The sequence below is a fragment of the Gambusia affinis genome, linkage group LG13, assembly GCF_019740435.1.
Source record: "Gambusia affinis linkage group LG13, SWU_Gaff_1.0, whole genome shotgun sequence".
NCBI classification, from domain to species: Eukaryota; Metazoa; Chordata; class Actinopteri; order Cyprinodontiformes; family Poeciliidae; genus Gambusia; species Gambusia affinis.
Genome location: NC_057880.1, coordinates 22,754,459 through 22,781,127, shown reverse-complemented (window position 1 = coordinate 22,781,127; position 26,669 = coordinate 22,754,459). Strand labels below are relative to the sequence as shown.

General features: G+C 38.1%; 2 protein-coding genes across 4 annotated transcripts in view; both read left to right on the top strand.

The window, feature by feature from the left end:
* papolg (poly(A) polymerase gamma) overlaps positions 1–4,438 on the top strand; it is a 28,883-nt gene extending 24,445 nt beyond the window's left edge. The window contains exons 20-24 of one of the 2 annotated variants that reach the window (XM_044135831.1): positions 24–107; positions 839–898; positions 970–1,073; positions 1,149–1,249; positions 2,066–4,438. In XM_044135831.1, the coding sequence (XP_043991766.1) occupies positions 24–107; positions 839–898; positions 970–1,073; positions 1,149–1,249; positions 2,066–2,259 (543 nt within the window). In that variant the 3' untranslated portion in view covers positions 2,260–4,438. The remainder of the gene's footprint in view (positions 1–23; positions 108–838; positions 899–969; positions 1,074–1,148; positions 1,250–2,065) is intronic. The other variant, XM_044135832.1, reaches the window with a different exon arrangement.
* A 1,889-nt stretch (positions 4,439–6,327) lies between these two features.
* Positions 6,328–26,520, top strand: rel (v-rel avian reticuloendotheliosis viral oncogene homolog). Of its 2 annotated transcripts, XM_044135829.1 has the most exons (11): positions 6,328–6,435; positions 6,746–6,784; positions 8,853–8,992; positions 9,078–9,226; positions 9,947–10,038; positions 20,581–20,721; positions 21,480–21,584; positions 22,918–23,136; positions 23,214–23,279; positions 23,374–23,448; positions 24,478–26,520. In XM_044135829.1, the coding sequence occupies exons 1-11, from the start codon at positions 6,429–6,431 to the stop codon at positions 25,359–25,361; spliced, it is 1,917 nt and encodes a 638-aa protein (XP_043991764.1). In that variant the 5' UTR covers positions 6,328–6,428; the 3' UTR covers positions 25,362–26,520. The 2 variants fall into 2 exon arrangements, with proteins under 2 accessions (XP_043991764.1, XP_043991765.1); XM_044135830.1 differs by lacking the exons at positions 6,328–6,435; positions 6,746–6,784; positions 8,853–8,992; positions 9,078–9,226; positions 9,947–10,038 and adding an exon at positions 14,862–17,685.
* Positions 26,521–26,669: the final 149 nt, after the last annotated feature.

The window sequence follows — 26,669 nt, the reverse complement described above, 5'->3', positions numbered from 1 at the left end:
CTGGTTCCTGTGTTTGGCTGCAGGCAGCGCCCAGCGACGACTCGACGTTCAAGGAGCCGTACCCGCCGTCGTCGGACTGCAGCCCTCACGGCGAGGCGCCCAGCACCGTGAGTCGTCCTCCATTTTGTTTTCTGCTGCATCTGGATTTTAATTTAGGGTTGGAAAAGTTTGGAAAGAAGGTCTGGAATTCAAGACTCAATTTTCATTTCTTACAGCCTTTTCCTCCAAACAAAAACACTTCTTCTCTTCCTTTCAATCCTTCCTTTCTATAGTCATTTTGCTACTGTTCTCCTTCCCTCCTCTCCTTCTTTCCTTATTGTCTTCTTTTCTCTTTCCTCTCTTCTCTTCCTTCCTTCATTCCTTTCTAAACTTCCTTCCTTCATTCCTTTCTAAACTTCCTTCCTTCATTCCTTTCTAATCTTCCTTCCATCGTGTCTTTCCTCCATCTTTCCTTCCTTTTCATCCTTTTTCTCTGTCCTTTTCTTTCTTTCTCCTTCCTTTCTTTCCGTCCTTCCCTCTTTTGATTCCTTCCTACTTTTCCATCCTTTTTTCCTTTCTTTCTTATTTCTTCCTTTCTTTCTTTTCTTATCATCTTTCTTTTTCTCCTCTCTTCCATCCTTCCTTCCTTCCAGAAACTCATCTGCTCGTCGTTTTTGTTGAATCTGTGATATTGATAAATTATCTGAAGTAAATTCAGGGTGAATTTAACCTTTGAACTGATCGTTTTTCAGGCGCTTCCAGATAAAATCTCAATGTTTTGGAATCAAACCGCCGTCTGATCTTTTAAAGTCGTGTTGATGAACACAACGTTTCTTCTTCTTCTTCTTCTCTCCTCCAGCCGCCTCACTCTGGATCAAAGGCCAAACCCATTCCAACCATCGATACCTCGAGAACGCAGGTATTTAACTCGGTTTTATTAAACGTTTTGGTCCATTTTTATCTTTTAAATGTTCCTGTTGCCGTTTTCAGAGACTTCCCAGCATGGAGCTGCCTGACGCCTCGTCGCCGCTGCCGGCCAGCAACAGCTGCCGCGTCGTGAAAAACTCCATCAAGCTTGCGCTCAACCGTCACAAGTAACAGATTTAACCCGTCTGAACGTTTCTGGTTGTCGGGGCGACGCCGCTGAGGTTCTGTTTGTGTCTGAGCAGCGTCACGCCGCCCAAGCCGCCGGTGTTTGAGGAAACGCTCAGCCCAGACGCTCCGGCCGCCGGTGAAGAGAAGGGCATGTCCATTCCCGTCATCGGATCAAGTGAGTCCAACTCTCATCCTCACAGGAAAATGTAAAATAAGAGCTTAAAAATATGAAAACGCAAATTATTACCTAGTACTTTTGTCTAGTTTCTAGTGCAAATATCTTGTTAGACTTTAAATAAGACAAAAAGTAACTTAAAATTAATTTTTCTGTTAAATATAAGAGCTTGTTTTAAGTAAATAATTCCCTAATATTAGTAAAAAAATTGCTTCCCCCTTAAATGACAGAATTTTACACACAAATGTTTTTGTTTGGATATAAAAGGATGTAATTTGACGCAGTGTGGAATCTTATACAACTGTTTTAAATGTTTAAACCATTTAAATAGAAAAATTGGTTTCGGAATTGAAAATTGTTGGAATCGGAAACGATGTCCGAGTCAAAAACATTTCCAAAACATCCGAATCCAAGATGTTCTGGAAATTGTTTTTGATTTGAAATTTATTTCTTAGTTAAAATACTTTCAAATAAATATTGTTTCTGAATTGAAAATTGTTTCTGGATGCAGAATTTTGATTATTTTAAACTTGTTTCAAAATTTTCTGGTTCAAAAATTGTTTCAAAATCAAATTTCTTTCTGAATTGACAATTGTTTGATTTAGAAATAACTTTCAATTCAAGAACAATTTTAAAAAAATTTTCTGAATCTGAAACTTTCTCATACAAAAATTAATTTTAAATTAAAAATTGTTTGTGATTTAAATTTTTTCCAAATCGAATCGTGACCCTAAACATTTTAATTGAACCGCCAGCTGTGCTAATGTTTAATATATTTCTTGAATATCTATTTTACTATTTTCTAACATCTTTTAGATCTTCTTTCCTCGGTAGAACATGCGGCCCCTAAGCACACAGCGCCCCCTGTTGGCAGCTCCATCCCCACCCTGGTCAGCCGAGTCGCCGACCCCCTGAACGGCGCGACCTCTAAACGACCCCACTCCCCTTCGGTGGAGGAGCAGGCGAAGCGGCTGAAGGAAACAGAGAAAGCCCGGATTCACATAGCCTGAACGGACCGCATGTGAACCGCGCCGCCGCAGTGGGCGGAGCCTCCACAGTCGAGCCAAACGGCGACATTTCGGCTCATCTTCAGGTCAGTCTGTGTGAACCGTGACGCAGCAGGACGGGAACGTCGGCGCAGACGTTTCGGGTTTTCTTCCGGCGGTCGGCGCTGACCCGCTCAGAGACACGAGAACTACAGCAGCAGTTTTTTACTCCGTCTCCTCTTCCTTTTCCATCTGTGTTTCACAAACATAGTCATGGGAGATGAGCTGTTCTTTATGTCAGATTCCTTTTTTTTCTTTCTTTCCTTTTCAGATGATGTTTTAATAATAATAACTATAATAATAATAAAAAAAATAGCCGCTTCTTCTTATTCACTCTGCTGGAGAGAGAGAGCTCATGTTTGGTCATTCTCCCACATTTTCTTCACACCCGTACTGTAAATGTTGATGTACATAACTTCTTGTCTTTAAAAAAAAAAAAACACACAAAAACAAAAGATCATCAAGTCTTTTGATTATTCTATTGTAGTTTTATCTAAAAAGAAAAAGTTTAAAAAATTTATTTTTGTTTTTGTTTTTTTTCTTTATCGCTTGTACCAACAAATCGTCTCCATCCCTGGAATATTTCCTTTTGTTTTCTTATTTTTTAGCCGCTGTAGGAGTTCGGTAAGAACAAACAGAAGCAGCCTTTACGACAGGAATGGAGAAATGTTTTGTTGTGTTTTCGTTTTGTTTTGTTTTGTTGTTTTTATCCTTGTCGCATCACAGAACGATCAGCCACAACGCTGCGTACCGTGTCTCTGTCCCGTGTTTCGGTGAGTTCTCCGCATAAACATCAGCAGGTAAGCGCTACCAGAATGTGTTTAATACCAATTTGGCTTTTTTCCCACCTGATTGGCAGAAAGTCGGGAGAACTGGATCCACCACATCTGTCCTGTTACGACGGATTTTAGGGCCACGCTAAGAAAACGCAAATAATAAAATTACAAGAATAAAGTCGCAAAATTGAGAGGATTAACTGGTAGTCATTAGGGGAATAGTAATATAAAGCCATTACTTTATAACTGAAGTAATATTGTGAGAATAAAGTTGCAGGACTATGATTTTATTCTGGTAATATTACAACTTTATTCTTACTATTCTCAAAATGTTGACTTTATTCTCATATTATTATTGTGATACGACTTTATTCTCGTATAATTTTGCCTTTATTCTCTTAATATGAGTTTATTCTGGTAATATTACAACTTTATTCCAACTTTTCTTGAAATGTTGGCTTTATTTTCATATTATTTCGGTTTTATTCTGGTATAATTTCAACTTTATTCTTGTAATATTACGACTTTATTCTCTTTATCTTTGTAATTTTGTTCTTTTATTTTGTCATTTTTCATTGCGTGGCCCTAATGCTCCGTCGATACACTGTTTCTCTCCAACCTCTGACTGTAAAGACTCTTTCGGATCAAACCGAACCTCGTCTTGGTGATTTGTTTTTTGTTTAGTTTTTTGTAGTTTAAGAAAATCTTTATTTTGTTTTGGATGACTGGCTGGCTGTGTGCAAACGTTTAACGATGGCTGTGTTGACGTGTAAGAGAGAGAATATTCCCTTTGTTTCGGGTGCTAACCCTCTGCGCCTCCTGTGGAGGTTCTTAGAAGGCATCTTGTGGGTCCACAGGTTGAGTGGGGTGTCAGTGGGGGTGGGTGGAGATGCGTCCACTCCCCCCCCACCCTGACCCGCCCTGTAGACGCCGAGTGGCTTTGTGTTTGATGTACGTGTCGAGTGATGCTACTACTGACGCTCTTTCTTCATTAATGCTTCTTTTTTTTTTTTTCCAGAATCAGTTTCCCAAATTAAAATGTACAGAGGGCCGTTTTTTTTTTCTTTCTTTTTTCCAAAAAGGCATCTTTTGTCATTATTGGGGGTTTTCTTATCACATTATTTATATATGCATATTTGTACCATGTGATCTTTTTGTTTTAATAGCATTCATAGCAGCTAGGTCTTTTTTTTTTTGGAATATCTGCACCACTCTGTTTCAGACGACTCATTTCTGCTGTTCAGAAACATTTAACACAAGTCATTTAGATGTTTGTTTCTAAAATGTATTGAAAGGGTATTTTTGTATGTGTTTACCACTTCCTTTAAATGAATCATACATCCATTAAACCCCTTAAAAAAACAAAACCGTCTGCCTTTATTCATTCATTTGATGTTACAGCTGTTAAATATTTACCTTATTAAAATATTTATCCTAAAGCGAAATTAAATGTTGAACTATCTTCAAAGAGTCGCCGTGGGAACAACGGATCTCCAGTAGCAGTCTGTTTCGCAGTGATTCTGAAGAGGACTCTGACTGAAGACTGTTGCTTTATGACACTCGTGACATGCTAACCGCTCAATAGCCGTTAAACGGATGATTCGCTGTCACATTATGTATGTTTTTATTTGAGCTTTTCTGCTGCTAATCAGCTGTTCCCAGTTATAAAAACAATACCTTGTTGTCATGGTTACGCATCATAACAATCCGACAGCAGAAAACTGAAAAAAATCCTTCCAGCTGCACTGCATCCAAAAACGTCTCAACCAAACATTAAGTAAAAATATAAGTGAATCAGAGCCAGAGTTATAATCGTTTGGAGGTTTTATTTCATATTAACTTTTTGTCTAATTCAGTTTTAGATTTTAGAATGCGTTTACTAATAAAGTATTGTGACTGTTTACATCAATGAACAGGAGACACTTTTTAAAAACGTTTTCAATTATTCTTGAACAACCAACTGACTGTTGTTTTATTCCAACTGCCGCCATTTTGTGGACTAGCGTTGGCCAGGTGGAGGATGGGAACAACTGACGTAAAAAAAGAAAGAAAGAGAGTGATAGGTTTGTAAACACAAAAAATTGAAAATTTGTAATTTCAAAATGTTTTATTTTAATAAACACATTAGAGTTTATCTGTCAGTTTTTCCCAATTATTTCGGTTAACAAAAATGTTTTCTCAATTTTACTTTTCGTTATTTCATCTGATTTAACTATAGTCACCTTGATCAAAACATTCATTCCGGATCAATGGAAATGCATATTACTAATTTTATCTGAACTTTCGTTTTTTTTCTCTACTTTTTGGTTTTTGGGATTGAGGTTTTTCTTTAGTCCAAGCTAATTAGCAAGCATGGTGGTGGTGTCATGCTATGGGATTGTTTTACTGTTGGAGGATGACATGAAGTGGATGAAATAAAGAAATAATTTAAAATACTTAAACATGACCAAGTCAATAATGATTACTTTTATTTTACAAGAGACATTAAAACTGCTGTGGTGTTAAACAATTTTTTTCAAAAAATATTCTCAGAATATTTGCTGGTCAAATACAACGTCAAGACAGATTTCAATAAAAGAAGGGAAAAAAAACGTATCGGTAATCAATGACCTTATGATTTCATAATTTTTCTACTTCACTAACTAATTAGCTGACTGGTTGCTCTCTATTTTAATTTGGGATATAAACTTTACTGGAAGGCTAAATACAAATATTTACATTATTTTTTCCACACTGCCCTCTTTACATAATTTATTTTTAAAACCATTTGCATAAAGGTACATATTTAATCATAATAAATTAGAATATGCATTCACTGAAGACCATTTATCTTGAAAAATCACATTTAAACAGGTTCTTAATCTTCTTTTGATTTCTGTATTTTTATTGTTAGCATGATGCAATATTCTAATTTTAAATCTGTTTTTAAAATCATATCCACCTGTACGTTGTTAAGCTATATAATGTGTTTCACTTAGTGATACAGTTTCTGAAATAAGTGTACTTTTTAATAATATTTTAACTTATTTAAAATTGTGAGTTTTATATACGTATACGTACTCTTTTAATATGATAATCCGGACACTTTTAGGATCGGGGGTGTTTCAAAGCCTTTCGTCACGCTACTCAGTGATGCGGAAGTGCTAGCAAGCCAGCTATAGCATCCTGCACTATGGCGAGGCCCCGCCTCTCCAGAGGCTTCTGATTGGTCCAGAACTGTGACGGAGGGGGGGAATTCCCCCTACTGGACCTCTTGGTGAAAAACATAAACTGGTTGATCTCACTCATTCAGTCCGCGTCTTTCCGACGGAGCACAACCCGGAGAACACGATTCAAAGTAGGAAACTAGTTCGCACCATGGACGGTGAGTAGCGCCAGTGTTTATTCACTATAATGAGAAGAACTTGTAGAATGGGCGGTTAGGATGTAGAAACATGGCGAAATGAGCGCAACTAATTAATAGCAAAAACTGAAATACATACTAACTGGAAAAGTTGAATGTGTCTCACCTGAAGTAGTAAATACTTTTTTGCAGTATTTCAGCTGCTGCTTTGCTGCAGTCTGTTTATTTTATTTAAGCTAACAAAATCTGCACTCTACTTCGGACTGAATCAAATGTTATTGCTGCTACTTTTTAAATATATGACCCTAAATCTCGCATTTTCCCTCCTCAGTTCTAATTCCCTCCATTCTAGAGGGTGATCCACACCTCAGTAAGTCCATTTTATTTAAATGTATCATTGCTTTTTATTCTTTTTATCTTTAATAGCTGCTATTTTTCTCCCACCAACAAGTGTTAAAAAAGCAATCTATATTTATGTGCTGTGTCATTTCACTTCCTCTTTTGTTTTACTGGTAGGGATTACTTTTTTCAGACTCTGCTTGTTTTTTGTGATGGACAGTGCTTCTCTTTCACTGCTTATCTTCACATTTCATGCATTTATGTTTGGTTTGGCGGGTTTAAGCTACAGGATCAGCTGTGTACCTGTTGAAAAAGCTGGTTTTTTCATGCAAAGCTAAAAATGTTTCTTTATTTGTTGATGTGCTGGTTTGAAAAGCATCTGTTTCCTTTTGGTGGAAAGAGCCGCTCAGCTGTCATCTCAAGCTGGATTTTTAAAGTCTTAGAATGGTTGTAACAGTGTAATATGTGAAGAACAAAAAAAGCTTCTCAGATCAGTTTTGGTTCCTCTCTCACACGGGTGTCATGTGCAGTCAGTTTTGTTTCAAGCAGAGGAATAAAAAAAAAAAAAGCCTTTTCTTTTCAACACGGATGAGGTTTGACTTGTTAGTGAGCTCCGGTTTTTTGATTTGCCGCTGCAAAGAAGCATGTTTGCTCAGTTTAGTTGTGCAAAAATGGTGGTGACTGTATCTAAATCCGTCCAGAATTGCAAAAACCAAAGAGTTTAATAATGCTTTTTCTTATCTTTAATCAAACCTGGCATAAAAACGCATCTGTGACAACCTGCAAGCTGTGATTCGAACCCTGAAACTAAAGCAGCTAAAAGGAATCCATATTGTGTGCAGCTGTGTTTTTCTTGTTGTGACGTGTCACAATATGTAAAATACAACATTTGAGTTTAAACTTTCAAGTTAAGATCTTCAAATTCAATCAAAATGTAACTTTGTTTTAAAAACAAACAGCTAAAAAATACACATCTATCCAAAAGGGAAGTTAAAGATTGTCTTAATCCTTTCAAAGCATCTTCAAAGAGTCGTTGTGGATGGTGATGATGCTCCAGTAGCAGTCAGTCCGGCCTCTGACTGAAGATTGTTGCTGTTTGAAATGCTAACAGCTCAGTATCTTTACAACAGACACGATATTCCACAGTACCATGTCCTGGAGGACGCCATCACTGCTAATCCACCTCATTTGCAGTTTCTTTTTAAGTCTCTATCAGTTGCTATGGTTAGACAGAGAGATGTTGGAGTAGGGGATGTGATTATTATCCATCATGATTAATGGATTAGATGGTTTAATCTGTTGTAGTTGGGGTTTTTGAGAAGAGTTTTTTTTTCACAATATCAGTGTGTGCAATCACCAAGCAGTTCTTGGTCAAAAAATCCAGTATTTTAGGGAAAGATGTTTCCCTAAAATACAAAAACAAATCTTCTATTCTCATATTTGTACTGTTGTCCATCTGTCTACCCATCTAATAATCAGCTACAAAAGTTTGGAAAATTTGTATAAATTAGATCAATTCCAACCTACATCTTCAGAATGAGGTGCAGTCTTAGGGTTCATTCACACCAACTTTATTTAGTTCACTTTAAATCAAACTGTAGTTCATTTGCATAAAAAGTTTAGTTCGTTTGGGGAATTGGACTTTGGGCCAAACAATCTAACTCTGGTCCACCTACAAAGCAAGGTTTCAGTTCGGTTTAAGTGGATTCTGGTGCTGTTCAAAACCATATATGAACACCAAGCGAACCAGAGACCGCTCTAAAAGCAGGTAGTGGACTGCAACGCAGGGCATTCTGGGTAAATACAACCAGAACAATTGGTGAAATGGGTCGAAATCCTACAACTGCTAAAATCTGACGCTTTTGAAGTTGCGCTCAGTGTCTTAGTATTGTTTCCTTCTGCAGTTATTGGTGCAGCGCCACCTCAGGCGAGGAGGTGAACAGGTTTTTCAAACTGCTCAGTGTGAAACTGAACCGCACCAGAAAATGGAACAAATGTTGCAATTTTTGTTCCCAATCAAGCTGAATATAATGCAGAGTCAGTTCCTCCAACAGGAGAGAAAAAAGTCACTCAGATTTCTTCCTCTTGCCTCATTTCAGTGGCTGAGCCAACAGTCCAGATCTTTGAGCAACCCAAGCAGAGGGGGATGCGCTTCCGGTACAAATGCGAGGGTCGCTCTGCCGGGAGCATCCCCGGCGAAAAGAGCTCCGACAACAACAGGACTTACCCCAGCCTGCAGGTCAGCCACAAAATCCACTGCTCTGCACCAGAGTTTCTCTAAAAATCACTCGCAGATCCCAGGAAACTTAGATTTTTTTCTGCAGATCCTGAACTACTGCGGTAAGGGGAAGGTCCGCGTCTACCTGGTGACGAAGAACGAGCCATACCGTCCGCATCCGCACGACCTGGTGGGGAAGGACTGCAAGGACGGGTTCTACGAGGCCGAGTTCGGCCCCGACCGCAGAGTGATAGCGTGAGTCCACCTCCGGCTTCAGTCTCGCTCTTCATCAGCACTCAGTCGCAGAAACAATCACTTTCTCTTTGGCGCCGGGTAAACACATCGCCACATTCCAGATTTTCTCCCGTTCAGCAGCATTTGGTTTGTTAATCGGTTTCAAAACGGCTCGGTGTGCAAACCGAAGACCTCCTGGCTGCATCAAAACAAACCCGTACAGCAGATTTACACAGCAAACTCGCATTTCGACACACACACAAAGCATATTTATCAAACCCATGTCTGTGATGAAGATGGCAATATGGGAATTCCCCGAGTGACATCATCCTTATTTGCCGTGCTTCAGAGAGAGAAAACAAAGTTTGTGTGCGAGTACTGGAGCGTGTGAGAGTGTGAATGAGTCAGGATGTCTTAGTGCATGAAGTTTATAAATCCCTCTCAGAGTTCATTTTATAAATAAATTCACAACTTCTGCCCGTTATGTTGTAATGACTCCAAATCCCTGATTAATATTTGAATGCGTGTGGAATATTTATTGGAACATGACACACCGAGTCAACCGGACGGGTGAGACGATTTGCGTCATCGGTTTGACTTTCAAACACGACCGTATTGTTGTGTTTACTCGTTTGTTTTTTTTGAAAATCTTGCATCACTCAGGTGTGGTCCAATCAGCCTTGTCTATTTTAAATTCAAGATGTTGCAGCAACTGTTTCTTAATCGTTGTGTTTTTGACAGTTTCCAGAATCTGGGCATCCAGTGCGTGAGGAGAAGGGAAGTGAAGGACGCCATCCTGCAGAGGATCACCAGAGGGATCAACCCCTTCAACGGTGAGTCGTGTTTCCACGCTGAATGTTTGCTTTTCTCTGCAGAAACTGACACAATTACACAAATGGAGCAATGCACAGATTTTAAACATTTAGTATTTATCAAAAATTGATTTGTTTACAAGAGTTAAATTCAGCTCTGGGAAAAATATTAAGAGCCCCATTAAAAAACTCCTGGTTATTCCACCAAGCATCGGTTTCTGAACACTTCCTGAGTTAAAACATTAATAACCATTTCATAAATTAATGTGAATTTGTTTGAGGTTTGAAAGCTCTGCATCTTTTTTGTTATTTTGACCATTACTCATTTTCTGCAAATAAACACTGAATTTTTGTTTGTTTGTTTAGAATTTCAGACATGTTGTCAGTAGCTCATAGTATAAAAAAACAATGTTCATTTTACTCAAACATATAAAATATAAAAAGTAAAATCAGAGAAATCATTTTGAAATGGTCTCTGTTGTATTTTCCACTATCTAATTTTGTAATATTATTTAACAATGAATCAACAAACATGAAAACTAACACTAATTAAATAGACGTTTCTATTTCTAATAAATCTCAGAATATTGAAAGTCTTTTATAAAGTATTTATTAAAAAAGTGAGTTTAAATCTTTGTAAGACATATAGATGCCTTTAAAAACAGTTTTTCTGTTTCTAAAACAGGAGAAGAAGAAAAGGAACACCTTACCGTTGTCCGGATCTCTAGAGATCTCTGGATGTTTTTGTAGATTCTCACACACAAATTGGAAGAAAAACGATACAAAGTTAAACTGATGCGCCTCTGCTCTATCTGTGCATGTTGAGAAAATACGAAACCTCTGCAGAAAATTCAGAGTGTAATCAGTTGGGCGAAGCTTGTTTTTTCTGTTTCCTGTTTGTTATTGTTTTGGGAACATGTCACCAGGCCTGATCACAAATGAGTCTTTTTTTGGTCAGGCTCCAATAGCAAGCCAAAAGAAATTAGCTAGAGACTTGATAGAACCAGTATAATGTGGGCCAAAGGTCAATCTGAGGTGTTGCCTGTTTATACCAACCATAATAGATCTTGTTATGTTGTGCTTAGAGATCCATTATTGTCCAGAAAGTCTGAAAGAAAAACCCTTCTGTCAGAACTCACTTCTGAGAATCAACTGGATCGTAATCCTCTCCTGAAAATAGCTCTATGAAAATCTCCTTTGCACTTCTTAGTTTTTCAAGAACTTACAGTAACCAGTCCGTCCTTTATTCTCCACGAGTCACGTCATTGAAGGAACTTGGTTTTGAAGTAAGAGGAGTCGATACGACTCTAGTTATAATCTTCACTGACCTGTTTTCAGCAGTAAACGTTTGTCACAAAAGAATCTGAAAACAGGATTTGGTTGTTAGCTTGTGGTCGGTCGGTGTGACCTTTTCTCAAATAACTGCTAAGAGATTTTTCTGGTGTAATCGCAGGAATTGTAAAACTACATACTCCATTTGTTGTTGGAAATAATTTGATTTTCAAGCTTGAAAATTAACTGGAGGCAAACTAAAGGCATAATTCAGTTGCTATTGCTATTGCTAGAGTTGCTAACAGTAGTTAGCTTGGTCATTTCGCTAAAACAAACCAGTTCTTCTAACCATTAGCTCAACAGTGTAGTTTGAGATCGTTTTTCAGATGCAGCTCCAACTTCAGAGCTCTCTCTTCGCGCTGAGAGTCCGAATTTATAAAGAGTTAACGGCCGAGCTAGCTTAAAATTTGTTGCTCTTTGTGTGACATGATGCATTCTGAAATTTATCAAATCTTAAGTGTTGCAAGGTTGAGTATTAAGTTTTCTTTATCCTCTGTTTTGATTATGAGCTTGAAACCCAGATCTTTCATGGGTCAGAAATAAAAGGCTAACTGCTTTAGCTGTTAGCTATTTAACTTTTACCAACAAATCAAACGTTTAGAAAAATGTACTTTCAACAACACAAAATAGAGAAATTGTTTTACAAAGTACTAACAGAGCTTGAATGATACAAACTATAAATGTTTCATCAATCTAACACTAAAATCAAGACTCATGCTAAGCTACGCTATCCAAAACTTTGCAATTTTCTTCATCTTTTTTATATTAGAAAAAGAAAATGAATATTACATCACGTCTACCTGTTAGGTCCTATTTTTAAGCATTCAAAACATGACTTTATCCAAAACTGTTAGTGTTTTATCTGCTGTTGTTGTGGCTAATGTTGGCTAACAGACGTAGTCGTGTTTGAAAAGCTTGTAAAAGTTTTACATGCAAGAACATAATAAAACCGACCTCTTTTTTTTAATTATCAGACTCGGAATATTCAAATGTAACCAAAAAGCTTACAAAAACAAGGAAAAAATTTGAATATTTATGTAATTAAAAAAAAGGCTTTGTGTGGGAAGTTACTTTTGCATTTCCAAACAATATGAAGGAAGTTAGCAGCCAGCCGCTGCTGAACAAATTAATATTTGCAAACCTGAACTGACTGAAGGGTTATTGTTGGTAAAAGTAGTTCTACAAGGTTTGGATCATTCTCCAATCAACAAATACTAGATCCACTTGCAGATTTTTTTCACCTATAATAAGAAATATTTCAATGTAATAAGTGAAAAAAAAATTGTCATCAATATTGAGGGCTTATTTACTTAAAGCAAACTCCTATAAATTGTTGAAAAGTTTTGTCGTATTTCAAGTGTACTAAGATATTTGCACTAGAAACAACACTGTGTTTTTGCAGTGGTTTAATGGTTTAAGCTGGTTTAAAGTAATGTTTCCTCCCCATTGTAGAATCCACAGCCTTTTATCTACTAAATTAAAAGTGAATCTTTGAGCTCTTCTGGTCATTGCCTCTGGTTTTCCTGCTTTTGCTACCGAGTAAGGTGTTTCAAAACAATTCGCAAGAAATGTTTTCAAACGTTGGTTGACCCAGTTCTCAGGCAACAGAGCAGATTTTCCTGCCATCGAGTAGAAAATCCGCTGCCTTGCCACCGCCGCGCTATCTACACTGTAGCCGTTTCCTTTATGTGCTTCTTTCATTCTGCGGTCCTCCCGAACAGACACGCAGCAGTTCTCGTGTACAAACAGGCGTCGAGCTACTTCCCCATTCTTGGTCACAGTTGCTCAATTCAGATCAGTGCAGGAGGCCACGTGAGAGCTGGGAATGCAGGATTCATTAAAAGAGGGAGGGCTGAAGCGAGGGGCTTCCCCAGCTCTCAGAGATGATGATAAATGTCGGGTAGGGAGCTTTACAGGTCTGTAAAACACGACTGGTAAATAGGAGGTTTGTGTTCAGCTTTAATTTAGACATATACGCTTTAAACCTTTTGGTTTTTGTCATCAGAGTTGGGTAGTAACGTGTTACATTTACTCAATTGCATTTTAGCTTTTTTTTAAATAAATTTACTTTTACTTTACTGTACTTTTTACTTTTACTTGAGTAATTTTATTATGAAGTATTTCTACTCTTACTTGAGTAAAAATTCAGGATTTTTCTACCCACTGAATGAAAAACAAACAAACAAACAAACATATTTTGTTTGTTTGTTCGTGTCTTTAATTGGTGTCTTTAATTCACCGATTAAAGACACACACCTGCAGCTTTTGTTAAAGTTTTCTAAGTTTTTTATTGAAAGAAACTGATTTGAAATTTTTTTTCTTTCGCCTCATTTTGTTATTTTTTGTTACTTTTATTAACTATTGTCATTTTGGTCTTTATAATACAAAAATGTCCACTAAACTTTATATTTTGATCTGTCTGATGATGTAATTTTTTAAATATTAAATGATTAATAATTTGATCATACTTGAGTAGACATTTTACTACATACTCCTTAAAAACATGTTGAAGTATCACTACTCTTACTTGAGTACATTTTTTGGCTCCTCTTCCCAGCTCTGTTTGTTACAAATGTTAGATATGTGTAATACTTCTATATGTAGTTTCAACTAAAGTACACATTTACTAAGTGCTTTTGGTTTGTTCTCTGGCTTTGATTCATTGTGTCTATATCTGTAATAATCCTCATACCTAATGTCTGATGACTTTCACAGCTCCTGAACATATGAAACCGTGACACATGTCGCTGTAATATAAATGAAACCTTCATTAGCATTTAGCCTGTAGCTGACTGTAACTTCCTCTAACAGGTTATTATTTCCATGATCCAGTAATCCAACTGTTTACTTGTGGAAACTGCTGTAGTTTATCTTTTTTCATACAATGCAACAGTAGCATCAGCCCCTCAGCATAATTCTTCCCCCACTATGGTTAGATTTGAAAACCTTGCATTGACTCCTCCAAGCAGTTCTTGCCATTGTGGCTAAAAGATCAGAATAATTTTGTTATGTTGTAAATTTACTAAAATAAACCTAATCTGAACATGAATATGAATTTAAAGTGTTGCTGTTGTCACGAAATGGCTCCAAAATAATTTCACAATTTATGCAAATACCTTTTTAGGCATCCTGCCTCCACCACGCTCAACAGTAAACACAGTGTTGTTGGGATCAACAATTTATAATTTCTTGATTTTTAAAAGCTCGTTGTAACTCTACGTTGAATAAAATCTTTGCTGGTGTTTATTGGGTCTTGGTTTTCTTTACAACTTGAAGCTTGTACTCGACACATGCGTAGCTGCAGCAGAGCGTAACGGGCAGCTGGACGTCAAAGACCTGCTACTCAAAGCAAAGCACTTCTCCTTTGAAACTCAGCTGCTTCCTGTGTCGAGGGAAGATATGACGGTCCCGCTCCCTCATAACCAACACATTTGTTTTACCATCTTTACTCTCGTACACAAACCTGCTGACCCCTTCAGCCGCTGATTACCCACAGGGTTTTGCTTTATTTCGCTTCTGTACGTTAAATCTGAACTTTCATAGCTCTCACATAGAAAAATTTATTCAGTTAGTTCTTATTTTCATCCGTAAATCATATTTTTGTGATGAGTTCTCCTGCAGTGTGACGTGTGTTCATATTTCAAAACACTCAAAAGAACGCCATCAAAGATGGGGTTCTTTTTCCGCCATCTTTGTTTATATATCTGGCTCCACTTTAGGATAACTAGCGGCGCCCCCTGCTGGATGGAGGCCAAACTGCAATACTTAAAAAATGGTCTAACCAAGCATAATTAGTTAATCAATTTGGAACTAATTTTAAATTAATAAATGATTAATCACTAATTAATTGTTTGAATCCCTAGTTGTATTTTATAAACTTGGATCACCACCTGTTCAGTAGATGACACATGACTTACAATGACACCTGTGTTGCTGTGACACAGTAATTTGTTTCTGTCTTGCTTTCTGAGTGTCTCTTCAGTTCATTGTGGTTGTGTGGTGGCGCACCTGCCAATACTCACTCCTGTAGCACAAGACAGGAATGAGCCTTCAAGGAAAGTTCTTAGTTATTGACACTAATGCATGTGGTTACAATCACGAAATGTTTCAATTATTGAAAAAACAAACATCTGATAGGCTTGATGAAGGGTGGTCTGCTGCTGTAGTCTGATGTTTTACCAAAGATGCTTATAGATTTACGTACTTTGAGATTTTTGTGATTTTATTTGAGTAATTTTTTTAGGGTGGAATAGTAGTACAACATACAACTGTTGGGATTTTTAAGGAACAAGACCCGAGTGCAAAAGTTATTGTAAACGAGGTCAGAATTACCCTAATAACACCGTCAACTGTCAAGCATGGTGAGGGCAGCATCATGATGTGGGGCTGTTTCTTGCTCTTAATTTTTGGATCAATCAGTTAATTCAAAAATAATCACTAGATCAACCCTACTCTGTATTGATGTTAAGTCAAGCAGAAAGGTCTGAGCTTTTCACATGTTGATCTTAAAAGTATCCTAATAGCTGCAAATGCATCCTTTGCTACAAATAATCAAACATTTACTAAAGGAATGCTCTGTTATTGAATTTCAGGCAATAAAATCTTATTGTGTAAAGAGGAATGGAAATATTGGTTTGTTTAATCCATTTTTATGCAATAACTGAAAGGCAAATAATCAGAATTCACCAATTTATTTATTCGATTGACCATCAGAATAATCAATAGATTAATCAATTACTAAAATATTAATTATCTGTAACCCTAGGGGAAATAATGAACAAGGACTTATTCTAAATTTGTTTTGTTTGAAATCTGTCTGTGCCAGGAATCTAACCTACTGAATTTAAATATGCAACCAGAATTAGTCCATGGTGCATTTTGCTAAGGAAACCATGAAACAGACCCACAGCATGATCCTGCCACCATTATTCTTGACAGTTAATACCATGTTCTTAAGGTAACTTTGATTCTGGTAAAAAAAAAAAAAAAAAAGCAGTTAATCTTACTCTCACAAGGCTGTTTTTGCATATTAAGGCAATAAAAACAAAAAATGAAATTATATACAAGTTGTTTGATAAACCTAGAAACTACTTTGTGCCTCGTAAAACTGCTAGAAATGTGCACAGCATCGACTCTGCAGCTATGAGAACAAGGTGCGTTATCGTGGCTGAAAAATGTTCCATGGTGGCATTTGGGTAACGACGAGGAGGCCAAACAGAAACCACTCTAAGGGAATCTCTGTTTTGCTGTCAGATATGGTAGAGGAGGCTACCCTACTTTGACTTAATGACGTCTGCCTGACATGTTTCTGAATTCATCTATCCTGTGCAGACATCAGGAGGATGGTGCAACATTGCAACACTGCCTGAAGTTATCACGTGAAACTAAGACACGGATGCTGGTGGAAAGTGTTTCCCCTTTTTCATTTCTCTTCATTATTAATCATCCCCACAATACTTTCCTCTATATGTTTGGACTGTGACTATGTTCACACAGCAGGCATATGTAACCCAAATCCGCAGATTTTTCACTGCAAATTCCAATCTTTTGACGAATAAAAATCCGTCCTGTCTGTGCCACTCCCATAGGTGGTACTCATTTGGATACATATCTGATAGTTTTCAGAACCTCTGTAGTCTAAACAATGCTGCATTTTATCCTCCTTTTACGTCATTGATGTGACGTCTTCTGCGACAGAAAAGGCCAGATTCGGTAAATTGGGACATAAATAATGGCTGAAAGTTATGATTATGAATTTATGAAAGAGATCTGTGTCACTGAAGCGCATCACATCACCACCCCTCCGAATAGTTCCGATTATGGATCCAAATTTACTTCGCTACAAAAATGTCTGTCAATTCTCCACCGTTGTAATTAGTTATGCTTTCTTTTTATTAGTTCCCTTCGTCTTGCTGTGATTTAGTGTCCGTTCTGTCAGCTCCATTGCTGATTAAACTTTAAAAATCGATCCATAAACGACTCCGTCCATTATTACTTCCGTAAACAGTTCGCTGCTGCGTGACGTCAACGTTCTTCTTCTGCGCATGCGGGGCGCGTTGCCTACGTAAACCGTTCGTTGACGCACTTTCTCATTGCGGTCGGGTTTTATTAGTTGTATGAAATGACCGCACAAAAATAAAATAAAAATAAATAATTTTAGCAACAAAAAAGGGCGGAGAAATCGAGGATTATAAGACCTTTTGTGTGAACATTTGGTGATACAGCTATTGCACATGTCCTAGTAACGGTTACTTCAGCGCCAGAGACACAGAGACACAATGTTGCAAATCCTAAAAGGTGGAGAAATTGTGAGTCACGCAGTGGAGACACTTTGTGGTGAGACCTGGCACCTGCCTACACTTCTTTTTCGCTCTCACACACGTCTCCCACAGTCACGCTAACCACTTGTGCCCCACAGCAAACTAACACCCGCCCCTATCCGCGTTGCCCCCCGTTCCTCCCCCGGCAACACCATCTCCGTACAACCTGGCTGAAAACTTAATGCAACCCAGGACGCCGGCTGATCGCGGCCCCGCTTTCTTTTCCACCACACACACACCAACACTCCCCACTGCAGCCACCTACGACCCACTTTCGTGCACCTGTCCAGCGGCTTCCTCAATCAGCGCACTACACCAACACTTTTGCGAGTAGCGATCAGCCCAGCTTGTTCCGTCTGTAGTTCCATCTCCGTTTAATTTCTCCCTCCTTCAGTTTCTCCACTCTGTGTTTGTGTGTGTCTGCCACCTACAAGCACTCGAACTTGATGACCCGACATAAATCTGAGTAAGAGCAGAGCTGATGCTGCTGCACACTGCGGTGCACCTGTAAGTTAATGTTATAGGCATCCAGGAAATAAACATATGCGTGTGCAGCTTTGCATTTGGAAAACCTTCCCTTTGTCTGAGTATAACTGATCGTTATTCTTTTACACATTTAGCAGATAGATTCATGTTTTTGACTACTGGAAGAAAACAGTTGCTTTTGAGGAGCATAATAATCTGAATCCAAAAGGGAATGTAGTCAATTTTTTTAATCGTCAAACTAAAACAGATGCATGTCCTCTAAAAGAACACCTGTAAGATTTTTTCAAAATGTCCGATTCATCTGGGAATACAATCCAAACTGCTTTATTTGCCCAAATGCGACCTATATTCAACTTTTTCACAACTGTTTTCAAAGCGTACTATCATGTTTTAAACACAAAATGGTTCCAAGTATTTTTGGTCCAGTTTCTAGTGCAAATATCTAAGTACATTTGAAATATGACAAAACTAATTTACAAGTAATGTTTCAGCATAATCTAGGAGCTTGTTTCAAGTCAATATTTTTTAAATATTGACTAAAGAGTGCTAGTAACAAGAGAAATAATCTCCCAGTGGAATAAGACATTTTAACATACAACATACTGGGTGTTGGCTCAAACCGGGTCAAATACAGCAGCAAATCTGTGACAAAATCCCTAAAAAATTAAAGAATCATTGAGTTACAACTCAAATATCTTACATCTATTTTAAGTAGTTGCTGCCAAACAGGGTTCGATGAGCTGTTGGATTTTGGGTTTGGGACAGCCTGAGAGTCTGTTAACCAAACAGCTTTAATCAAAAGGTTAAATCTTCACTTCAACCTCAAAAAGTATTGATGTTCGATTGTAACTGAGGACGCCTGATTGCCAGGAGAGACATTTTCTCAGTTCTTCTTTTTCTCTCTGCAAACAGATCAACGTTGAGATAAGCAAAACACAACAGGCCTGAGAAAGCCGGAGCTCAGGTTTTGCAGAGCGTCAGTGAAGTGTTTAACTGTTAGATAGCCGCAGGAATCTTCAAAAACTTTGCAGCCAAAACGCACGAAAAAGGCGCCATGAAAGTCTTAGAAGACGTGTCCCACCACTTTCACACACGTCAACAGCCACCGTGGTCACTCCGTGCAGGGAGCCTCATCTTTTGCTCACCGTCTCACGCAGACTCTTCTTTTCCACTCTGAGGTGACGTCGTGCGGCGTCACCGTGGTGACAGGTTGTAGGCGGGGATGGCCTCGCTGTGAGCGCAGGAGATAGAAATTGAGAGGTGGAGGAAGAGAAAGTAGGCAGATGTGAAAGCCTGATGTCGGTGTCGCTGCGTGGGCGTCTCTCAGTGAGAGCTCTCCCTTCAAGGTGTGTGTGTTTGTGTGTGTTGATGGTGAGGCGGGATGTGTGACGCTCGCGTGTAGATGTGTGTGTCTGAGTGCAGACTCCGATGTACGTGAGATGTTTTTACAGTATTACCGCTCTGACATCATGCAGGATTATTATTATTATTATTATTATTATTATTATTATTATTATTACAAGTCATAAAGATAATTAGTCCTTAGAATAATCACTTTTCCTTGAACTTTAATGTTTCTTTCACAGAACCTTTTCGAAGTTTCAAGTCATTTTCTTGTATTTTAGTCATAATCTACCGATTTTTTCCCCAGAACATATTCTACAGGTTACTAATCGCAATTAATCGATCATTTAAATAACCATCAACTAATTTAGTAATGAATTAGTCAATCAGGTTGCACATTCAGAAAAAAAGCAGCAATTAAGCCAGAACTGTCCAAATAATATATACATTTTGCATTTAAGATAAAAAAAAAATTAAACACATTGTCTGTAAATATGTTCTACTCAAAACCACTTACCTGTTTCAAATTCTCTTATAAAAACTTCTATTAAACACCATCAACTATCCAGTCATTAGTTGCTTAATGTAAAAAATTGTTCAGATTTAGGTAATTCAAGCAGAAAGGGCTGAACTTTTCACATGTTGATCTTAGAAGTATTTTTTTTAGCTACAGATGCATCTTTTGCTGAAAATGATCACAAAAGAAATGCTACGCTATTGCATTTTAGGCAATAAAAGGAATTTTGTTATTTGTTCATTTCCTTATCTTAATGTTCTTTGTTTTTTAAAGATTTTGCAGAATGTACCAATTTTTAAAGATTAATCATCAGAACATGCTTAATAAAATAACAAATTTCTAAAATTATTGTTTGCTGTTACTTTACCAGAAATTCAAGTTTTACTTTCCAAAACCTACAGATTCATGTTTAGGGCGTTACTTGCTGCTTTTCCGTCCAAACCCAGAACTTAAAATTTACTTTCATTGAAACTTAAAGGTTGAAATGCAGAGAACCATCCGATGTTTGGCGCAGATCATTAACGACTGTCGGTTACATGTTTGTGTTTGTCTGTGTCGCCTCAGTGCCCAAAGAGCATCTGATGCAGACGGAGGAGTACGACCTGAACGTCGTCCGCCTGTGCATCCAAGTTTTCCTGCAGGACGAAACCGGCCACTACACCCGAAGACTCAACCCCATCGTCACCAACCCCATCTACGACAACAGTGAGTGCGCTGAGCTCAAACTCTATCAAACACACCAAAAATAATGCTAGCTGGTTAGAAGCTATGAAAAACAGCGCTGAGTGGCCATGAAGTTGGTTTTAGGGAAATGCAAAATGGTGTACATGTCAGGTTTGACATTAAAGCAGTGTTTCTCAGTTCGGTCCTCAGGCCCCCTGCCCTGCATGTTTTAGGTGTTTCCCTTCTGCCACACACCTGGATTGAATATGTGGGTGATTTACAGGCTTCTGCAGCACCTGATGGTCATGCAATCATTTGAATCAGCTGCTCAGGAGTAGAGGTACATCTAAAACATGCAGAGCAGGGGGGCCTGAGGACTGGAATTGAGAAGCGCTGCATTAAAGCAAGATATTATATAAATTCATAAACTTCACCCAATGTCTAAATTTACAACCACAAACGTTGAGCCTGGCAAAAAGCTGCACATAAAGTGTGTCAAAACCTTTGTGCATGTCTCCAGTCTATTTTTTCTCAACATGGTTTCACATACAGAAAGAGGAAGTTCTTTATACACACCAACCCTCAAACAACACCGTTGCCATGGAGCACTTCCTCTTCCCCAAGCACACATGTGACTTTACTTGCTTAGATCTCAGCTGTCAACCATCACTGCTTTCACCTCAAAGCCGAGGTGCAAATTTCAACAGCTTCAATAAAGTCGACAAGAAAAATCAACTGATAAATAGTTGCTAGAGCTTTCTGTATGGACATGGTATATTTTCATGTTTCTGTGTGATTAGGAGCTCCAAACACAGCTGAGCTGAGGATTTGCCGGGTCAACAGGAACAGTGGAAGTGTTAAAGGAGGTGACGAGATCTTCCTCCTGTGTGACAAAGTACAAAAAGGTACAAACTGCCACCGACCTGAACAGTTTATCTTAACCATTGGCTGCATTTCTAATGTTTCTGCTCTGTTTGCATCTTTTTTCTCCACATTCATCTCTCAAATCCACTGATTCATTTTGCTCTTCGTTGCCATTTGTGCCCATCTCTTTGCATTTGATTCTGGTTTTCAGTAGCAATACATAACAGCCTGAACTCACTGGACCGATAGGTTGCTTTCTAGAAACTCGCAGGTTATTTTATATTACACATCTTACACTTTGGGAACTTTCTAGTTATTTTCCTCAATGTACATGTTACTTTCTGGAAACGTAATAGTTATTTTCAGGACTTTATTGTCAGGGAGCTTTCTAGTTCTTTAACTGAACTTATAAATGACTTTCTGGAAACTTACTCAATCTTTTCCTGAACTTATGATACTTTATGGGAACTTGCTAGCTGTTTTCACAAACTTACTTTTATAGAACTTAGTAGTTCTTTCCTCAATCTTACATATTACTAGTTATTTCCTTGAACTTATATATTACTTTCTGAAAACTTACTATTTATTTAACTAAACTTACATGTTACTTTCTGGGAACTTGCCAGTTTTTTTCAGTAGCTTACATGTTCCGTTGAACTTGCATGTTTCTGAGAACTTATTAGTTCTTTAATTGAACTTACATGTTTCTAGTTCTAATTTGTATATTACCTTCTGGAAACTTGAGAAATTAACAGTTTTTTTTCTGGAAATTTAAAGTTAATTTGATCTTGTATGTTCTTAAGTACTTACTAGTTCTTCCCCTGAACTTAGAGCTTACTTTCCACAACTTAGCTTGAACCTGACAAGTTATAATAACTAGACTTACTAAAGTTACCTTTTTCCAAATGTACCTTCAGTTTGCATGTTCTTCCTTCCAGAAAATATTTAGATATTTAAATATTTACGTAGCTATATTTAACTTACCTAAATACACAGGCTACTTTCTCGTATCTCACAGAACGTACCATGAATCTAATGGTTATGTTTACAGAACCAGCGTGTTGCTCTCAAAATCTCAATGAATGCAAAATTAGAGGCTACATTAAAAATGCAAAAGTTTTGTTTCAGAAACTTAATTGTTACTTTCCTGAACTTACCCAGAACCTTTCTGGATCTTACTCATACTCTGCAGATTGGCTTCAGGGAACATACTTACTAACTAGTTTCCAAAACTTACCTAGAAATTAGATGTTGCTTTTGCAGAATTTCCACATAACTTTTGGGAAAGTTTCAGAAAGTAAACTTTAGGTTTTGTGAAAGAACAGAGTGGATTATGTATTGCTACCATCATCCCATCATCTCTTTTCCCAACAGATGACATCGAGGTGAGATTTTTCTCCTCCAACGGATGGGAGGCCAGAGGTTCTTTTTCCCAAGCCGACGTTCATCGTCAAGTGGCGATCGTGTTCAAGACGCCGCCGTACTTCAACACCAACATAACCGAGTCGGTCACCGTGCACATGCAGCTGCGCCGGCCCTCCGACCAGGAAGTCAGCGAACCGATGGATTTCAGATATCTGCCCGAAAACAAAGGTGATAAGAAACTCCCGTCACGTTGTTTCTGTTAAACAAGACTCCATTATTCATGAAAACCTCTGTCTCCTCTTTAGACCCCTACGGCTACAATGAGAAAAAACGCAAAATAGAGGATTTGTTTAAGAGATCGGGACTCACAGGTATGAACTGTGATCATGTGTATTCTGCTGCAGGGATTTCACTCCAGTTAAATTCATGAATAATCATGTTTCTCGCTTTCTCTGCCATCTTTAGGTGGTTCTTTGGCTGGTTTTCAGATGCCCAGGCCAAAGGCTGTGCCTCACAGCCCAATGGCTCACATGAGGAAAGGTGACTAGTTTTATATTCAGTGTTCATACTGAGGCTTGAATTTCATTTAGGTGGATTCTGGGTTTGGAAAGTGTTTCATTTCTGTATAGAGTACCAGAAAGTGACTGATATTCAAACTGCACTATTTTGTAGTAAACTACAATCTAACATTTCATTAAAAGCTTCAACAAAACAAAACGTTACAGTTGAAACCAGATATTTTTAAACACCTAATCAAAAGAGACAATTCTTTTTCTCATGATCTGAAGTTAAATCAGACTAAACGTCTCGTGTTTTAGGTCAGTTAGAATTACAGAAATTATTAGAAAACTTAGCCAGAGTTATTTATTTATTTATTTATTTGTGTTTAAGTATTTAATTTTGAGGAGGAAGGTCATTTACTTTAACATGATTTGCTTAGATTGTTTCATTGTAATGAATATTTATTATTCTTAATTACTCCATCACTTATTGATTGTCTTATTTTTCTTTTACGTTGAACTACATCAGAGTATTTGGGCCACATTAATTAAATAAAAAATAAGTTTACAAGAATAAAGTCATAGTATTAGTAAATAGTATTTTATTCATAAGCAGTAAATAGTATTACTTTTTATTACTAATTCATAATATTAGAACTTTTTTCTGGTACAAATTTATTCTCGTTACTTTATTTTATTCTTAGTGTGACCTTAGTTCTCCATCATATTAAACAAAATCCCTAAAATTACAAGATTTTTTTTGTTAAATTAGCGTTTTGTTCTCAGACCAGGCTATGAGAGGAATTTCAAAACATGAAATTTTGCTTTATTTTAGTTTATCTTGTCCCTTCTGTTGACTGTACAATACTACCACAAAACATATTGAAATTAAATTATATCATATAACAGTGAATTAAAACGTTTTTAGTTTATTTGTATTGTTTTCACTGCAAAGTTACCTTGAAAATGCTTGAAAATGTTACTGTGATAAAAGTTTACAAACCCCGTCTCTTATTTAGGGGAATAAAAGACGAACATCCACTAAAATCTGTTTTTTCTTTCTGCCCAGACCACGGTGCCATGTACCTGAGGCAGACCGCGGCGCCCATGACCCAGCAGACTCCAGTATTTAACCAGTCCTACCAAACGCCACCCCAGGCCACCGGCGCCATGATGACATCACAGGCTCATAACGTACAGCTCAGTAATCTGTGGACCAATCCGGCCTCCCCCATGATGGAAACAGTCACCATTAACCCATCGGTATCCATTGGCAACCACCCAAACAGCAGCAGGCAGCACCAGCCGAGTCGTGGAACTGGTTACCAGCACAAACTGGACCCGGGCAGCTGTGAGAACAATGCCCTCCCTCAGCTCTCCATGAGGGATCTGCAGTGTTTGGACACGGTCGTTCCGGGGAATATGATGAACCCGTCCGAATCCCAGCTGCTGTACCAGCAGCAGCATCAAAGAGACGATCTGAACTCTGATTCCCAGAACCAAATGGCCAACCAGAGTCAAGGTCTCCAGAACATGTGGCAAAACTTCGGTACCGTCACACACGCCCACAACAACACCAGCAACTATAACGGATCGGTACCGGCAGACGGGTCCCAAGGCCTGGGCTCTTTCCCCTTCCTAGAGGGAATGGCGGGTGACGATTTCCTGAAGGGTCTTGCTGCAGGGCATGTCTTCCAGTGTAAGCAGGAACCTCATGTTTCTGTCGGACAAGATGGCGGCAGCCCTCTGATGCAATCCCAAAGAGAGAGCCAGGGAAATACGTACACCAACCTGCTGCCTCGCCCCATGAGCAACGGAGCCAACGTGGATCCGAGGCGGCAGGACGTCGGCGGCGTCACTCAGCCTCTCGCGAATCTCCCTTTTGGGATGGTGCCGGAGGTCCGCTACGCAAATCTGGCCGACTGGGCCAAATCTTCTCCGCAGGGTAAATAAGTAAAAAAGAAATGGTTAGTTTTTATCAGGAGAATCTGTTTAGCCTTGGAAAGCTGGTTTGCACTGGCCTCGTGAGGCTCGCCTGGCGTCGGTCTGGGTTGGTACTCTACCGGCTTCGGCAGCCAGTTGGACCAGAACCAGATATTATTTGAAAAAACGGTAAATTTTATCGTTTTAGAAGAGCTTTCCCACCAAAAAAAGGTATTTTTTTTTCTACGTGAATCAAGTAAGACATCTTGATTCCTGATTTAACTTTTGATAATTTGTGACGCTGGAGGAGATGCAGAAAGTGTCCTTGCAGCTTGTTGTAGCTGACTGGAACTGAAACTGGTCAGTTTAAGTTGGCTAACGTGGATTTAGCTGGTTTCTGTAAGGACAAACCATTCTTTAGACTGGTACTGGTGAGTTGATAAAACAGCTGGATAACGTCTTCCAGGACAAAGTTAAAATATTTGAAGAAGTGAATGTACTGTCTTTCTTTTTGTTCGTTACTCAAAGTTGAATTCACTGTCAGCACATCGAATACTGAATGTTATAAGAGTTATAGTCTGTTAAAAACACACAAATATGTATATAAAAGCAGCATAATTTCACTTTTAATTTCTTTGGATGTTACTGAAAGTACTTCCCTGCTTCTTGTTTAGATTTTTGTTGCAGAGCATTGCTGTTAGGTGCACTCTGTGCATGCATGTTAGCCATAGTTGAGAGTAAAAGCAGTAATCGTGCTTAAACACTCAAGAACTGGCAAGGTACTGAAATTTCCATTGAGGAAGTCGAGGAAGGCACATTGAGTGGTGTCTCTCCTTTGTAATGACTATGTCATGTCAGTGATTGCTTGTGTTATCCAGAGTTCTCAGAGCATTTCTAACATATGTTTTGTACTTTCAAATGCCTTTTATATGATTTATTGTTTTGTTTATTTAGCTGACTGTTTGGGGATGTTTCCTTAATTGGATATATATATATGATTATGGACCAACACTGGCACTGGTCAGCGTTTATATTTTCTTACTTGTTGCCTTACAGGGTTTTGGGGGCTTAAATAAACGTGTCTGTTTTGATGAATATTGTACAAGGTTTGATAATTAACTGATTTGTGTTTTTTCTTTTTTTTGGTAAAATTTTTATTTCCTAATAAATAATAAATTGGTCTTTTCTATGTCGTTTTTTTTATTATTTTTACACCATCACAGTCTTGATAGAAAGAAAGTTAAAATGTTCTTATTGATTTTTATTGAATTTATTAAAACAAAGATACAATCGAAGAGCAGCATTTATTTACCTTGGTGCTAGTGGTCTGAACCCCAA

Excerpts from the sequence above, each read along its gene's own strand:
- rel (XM_044135829.1), top strand. Across the intron at positions 9,227-9,946 it reads CCCGACCGCAGAGTGATAGC|TTTCCAGAATCTGGGCATCC; the intron begins GTGAGTCCACCT and ends TGTTTTTGACAG. Across the intron at positions 20,722-21,479 it reads CAACCCCATCTACGACAACA|GAGCTCCAAACACAGCTGAG; the intron begins GTGAGTGCGCTG and ends CTGTGTGATTAG.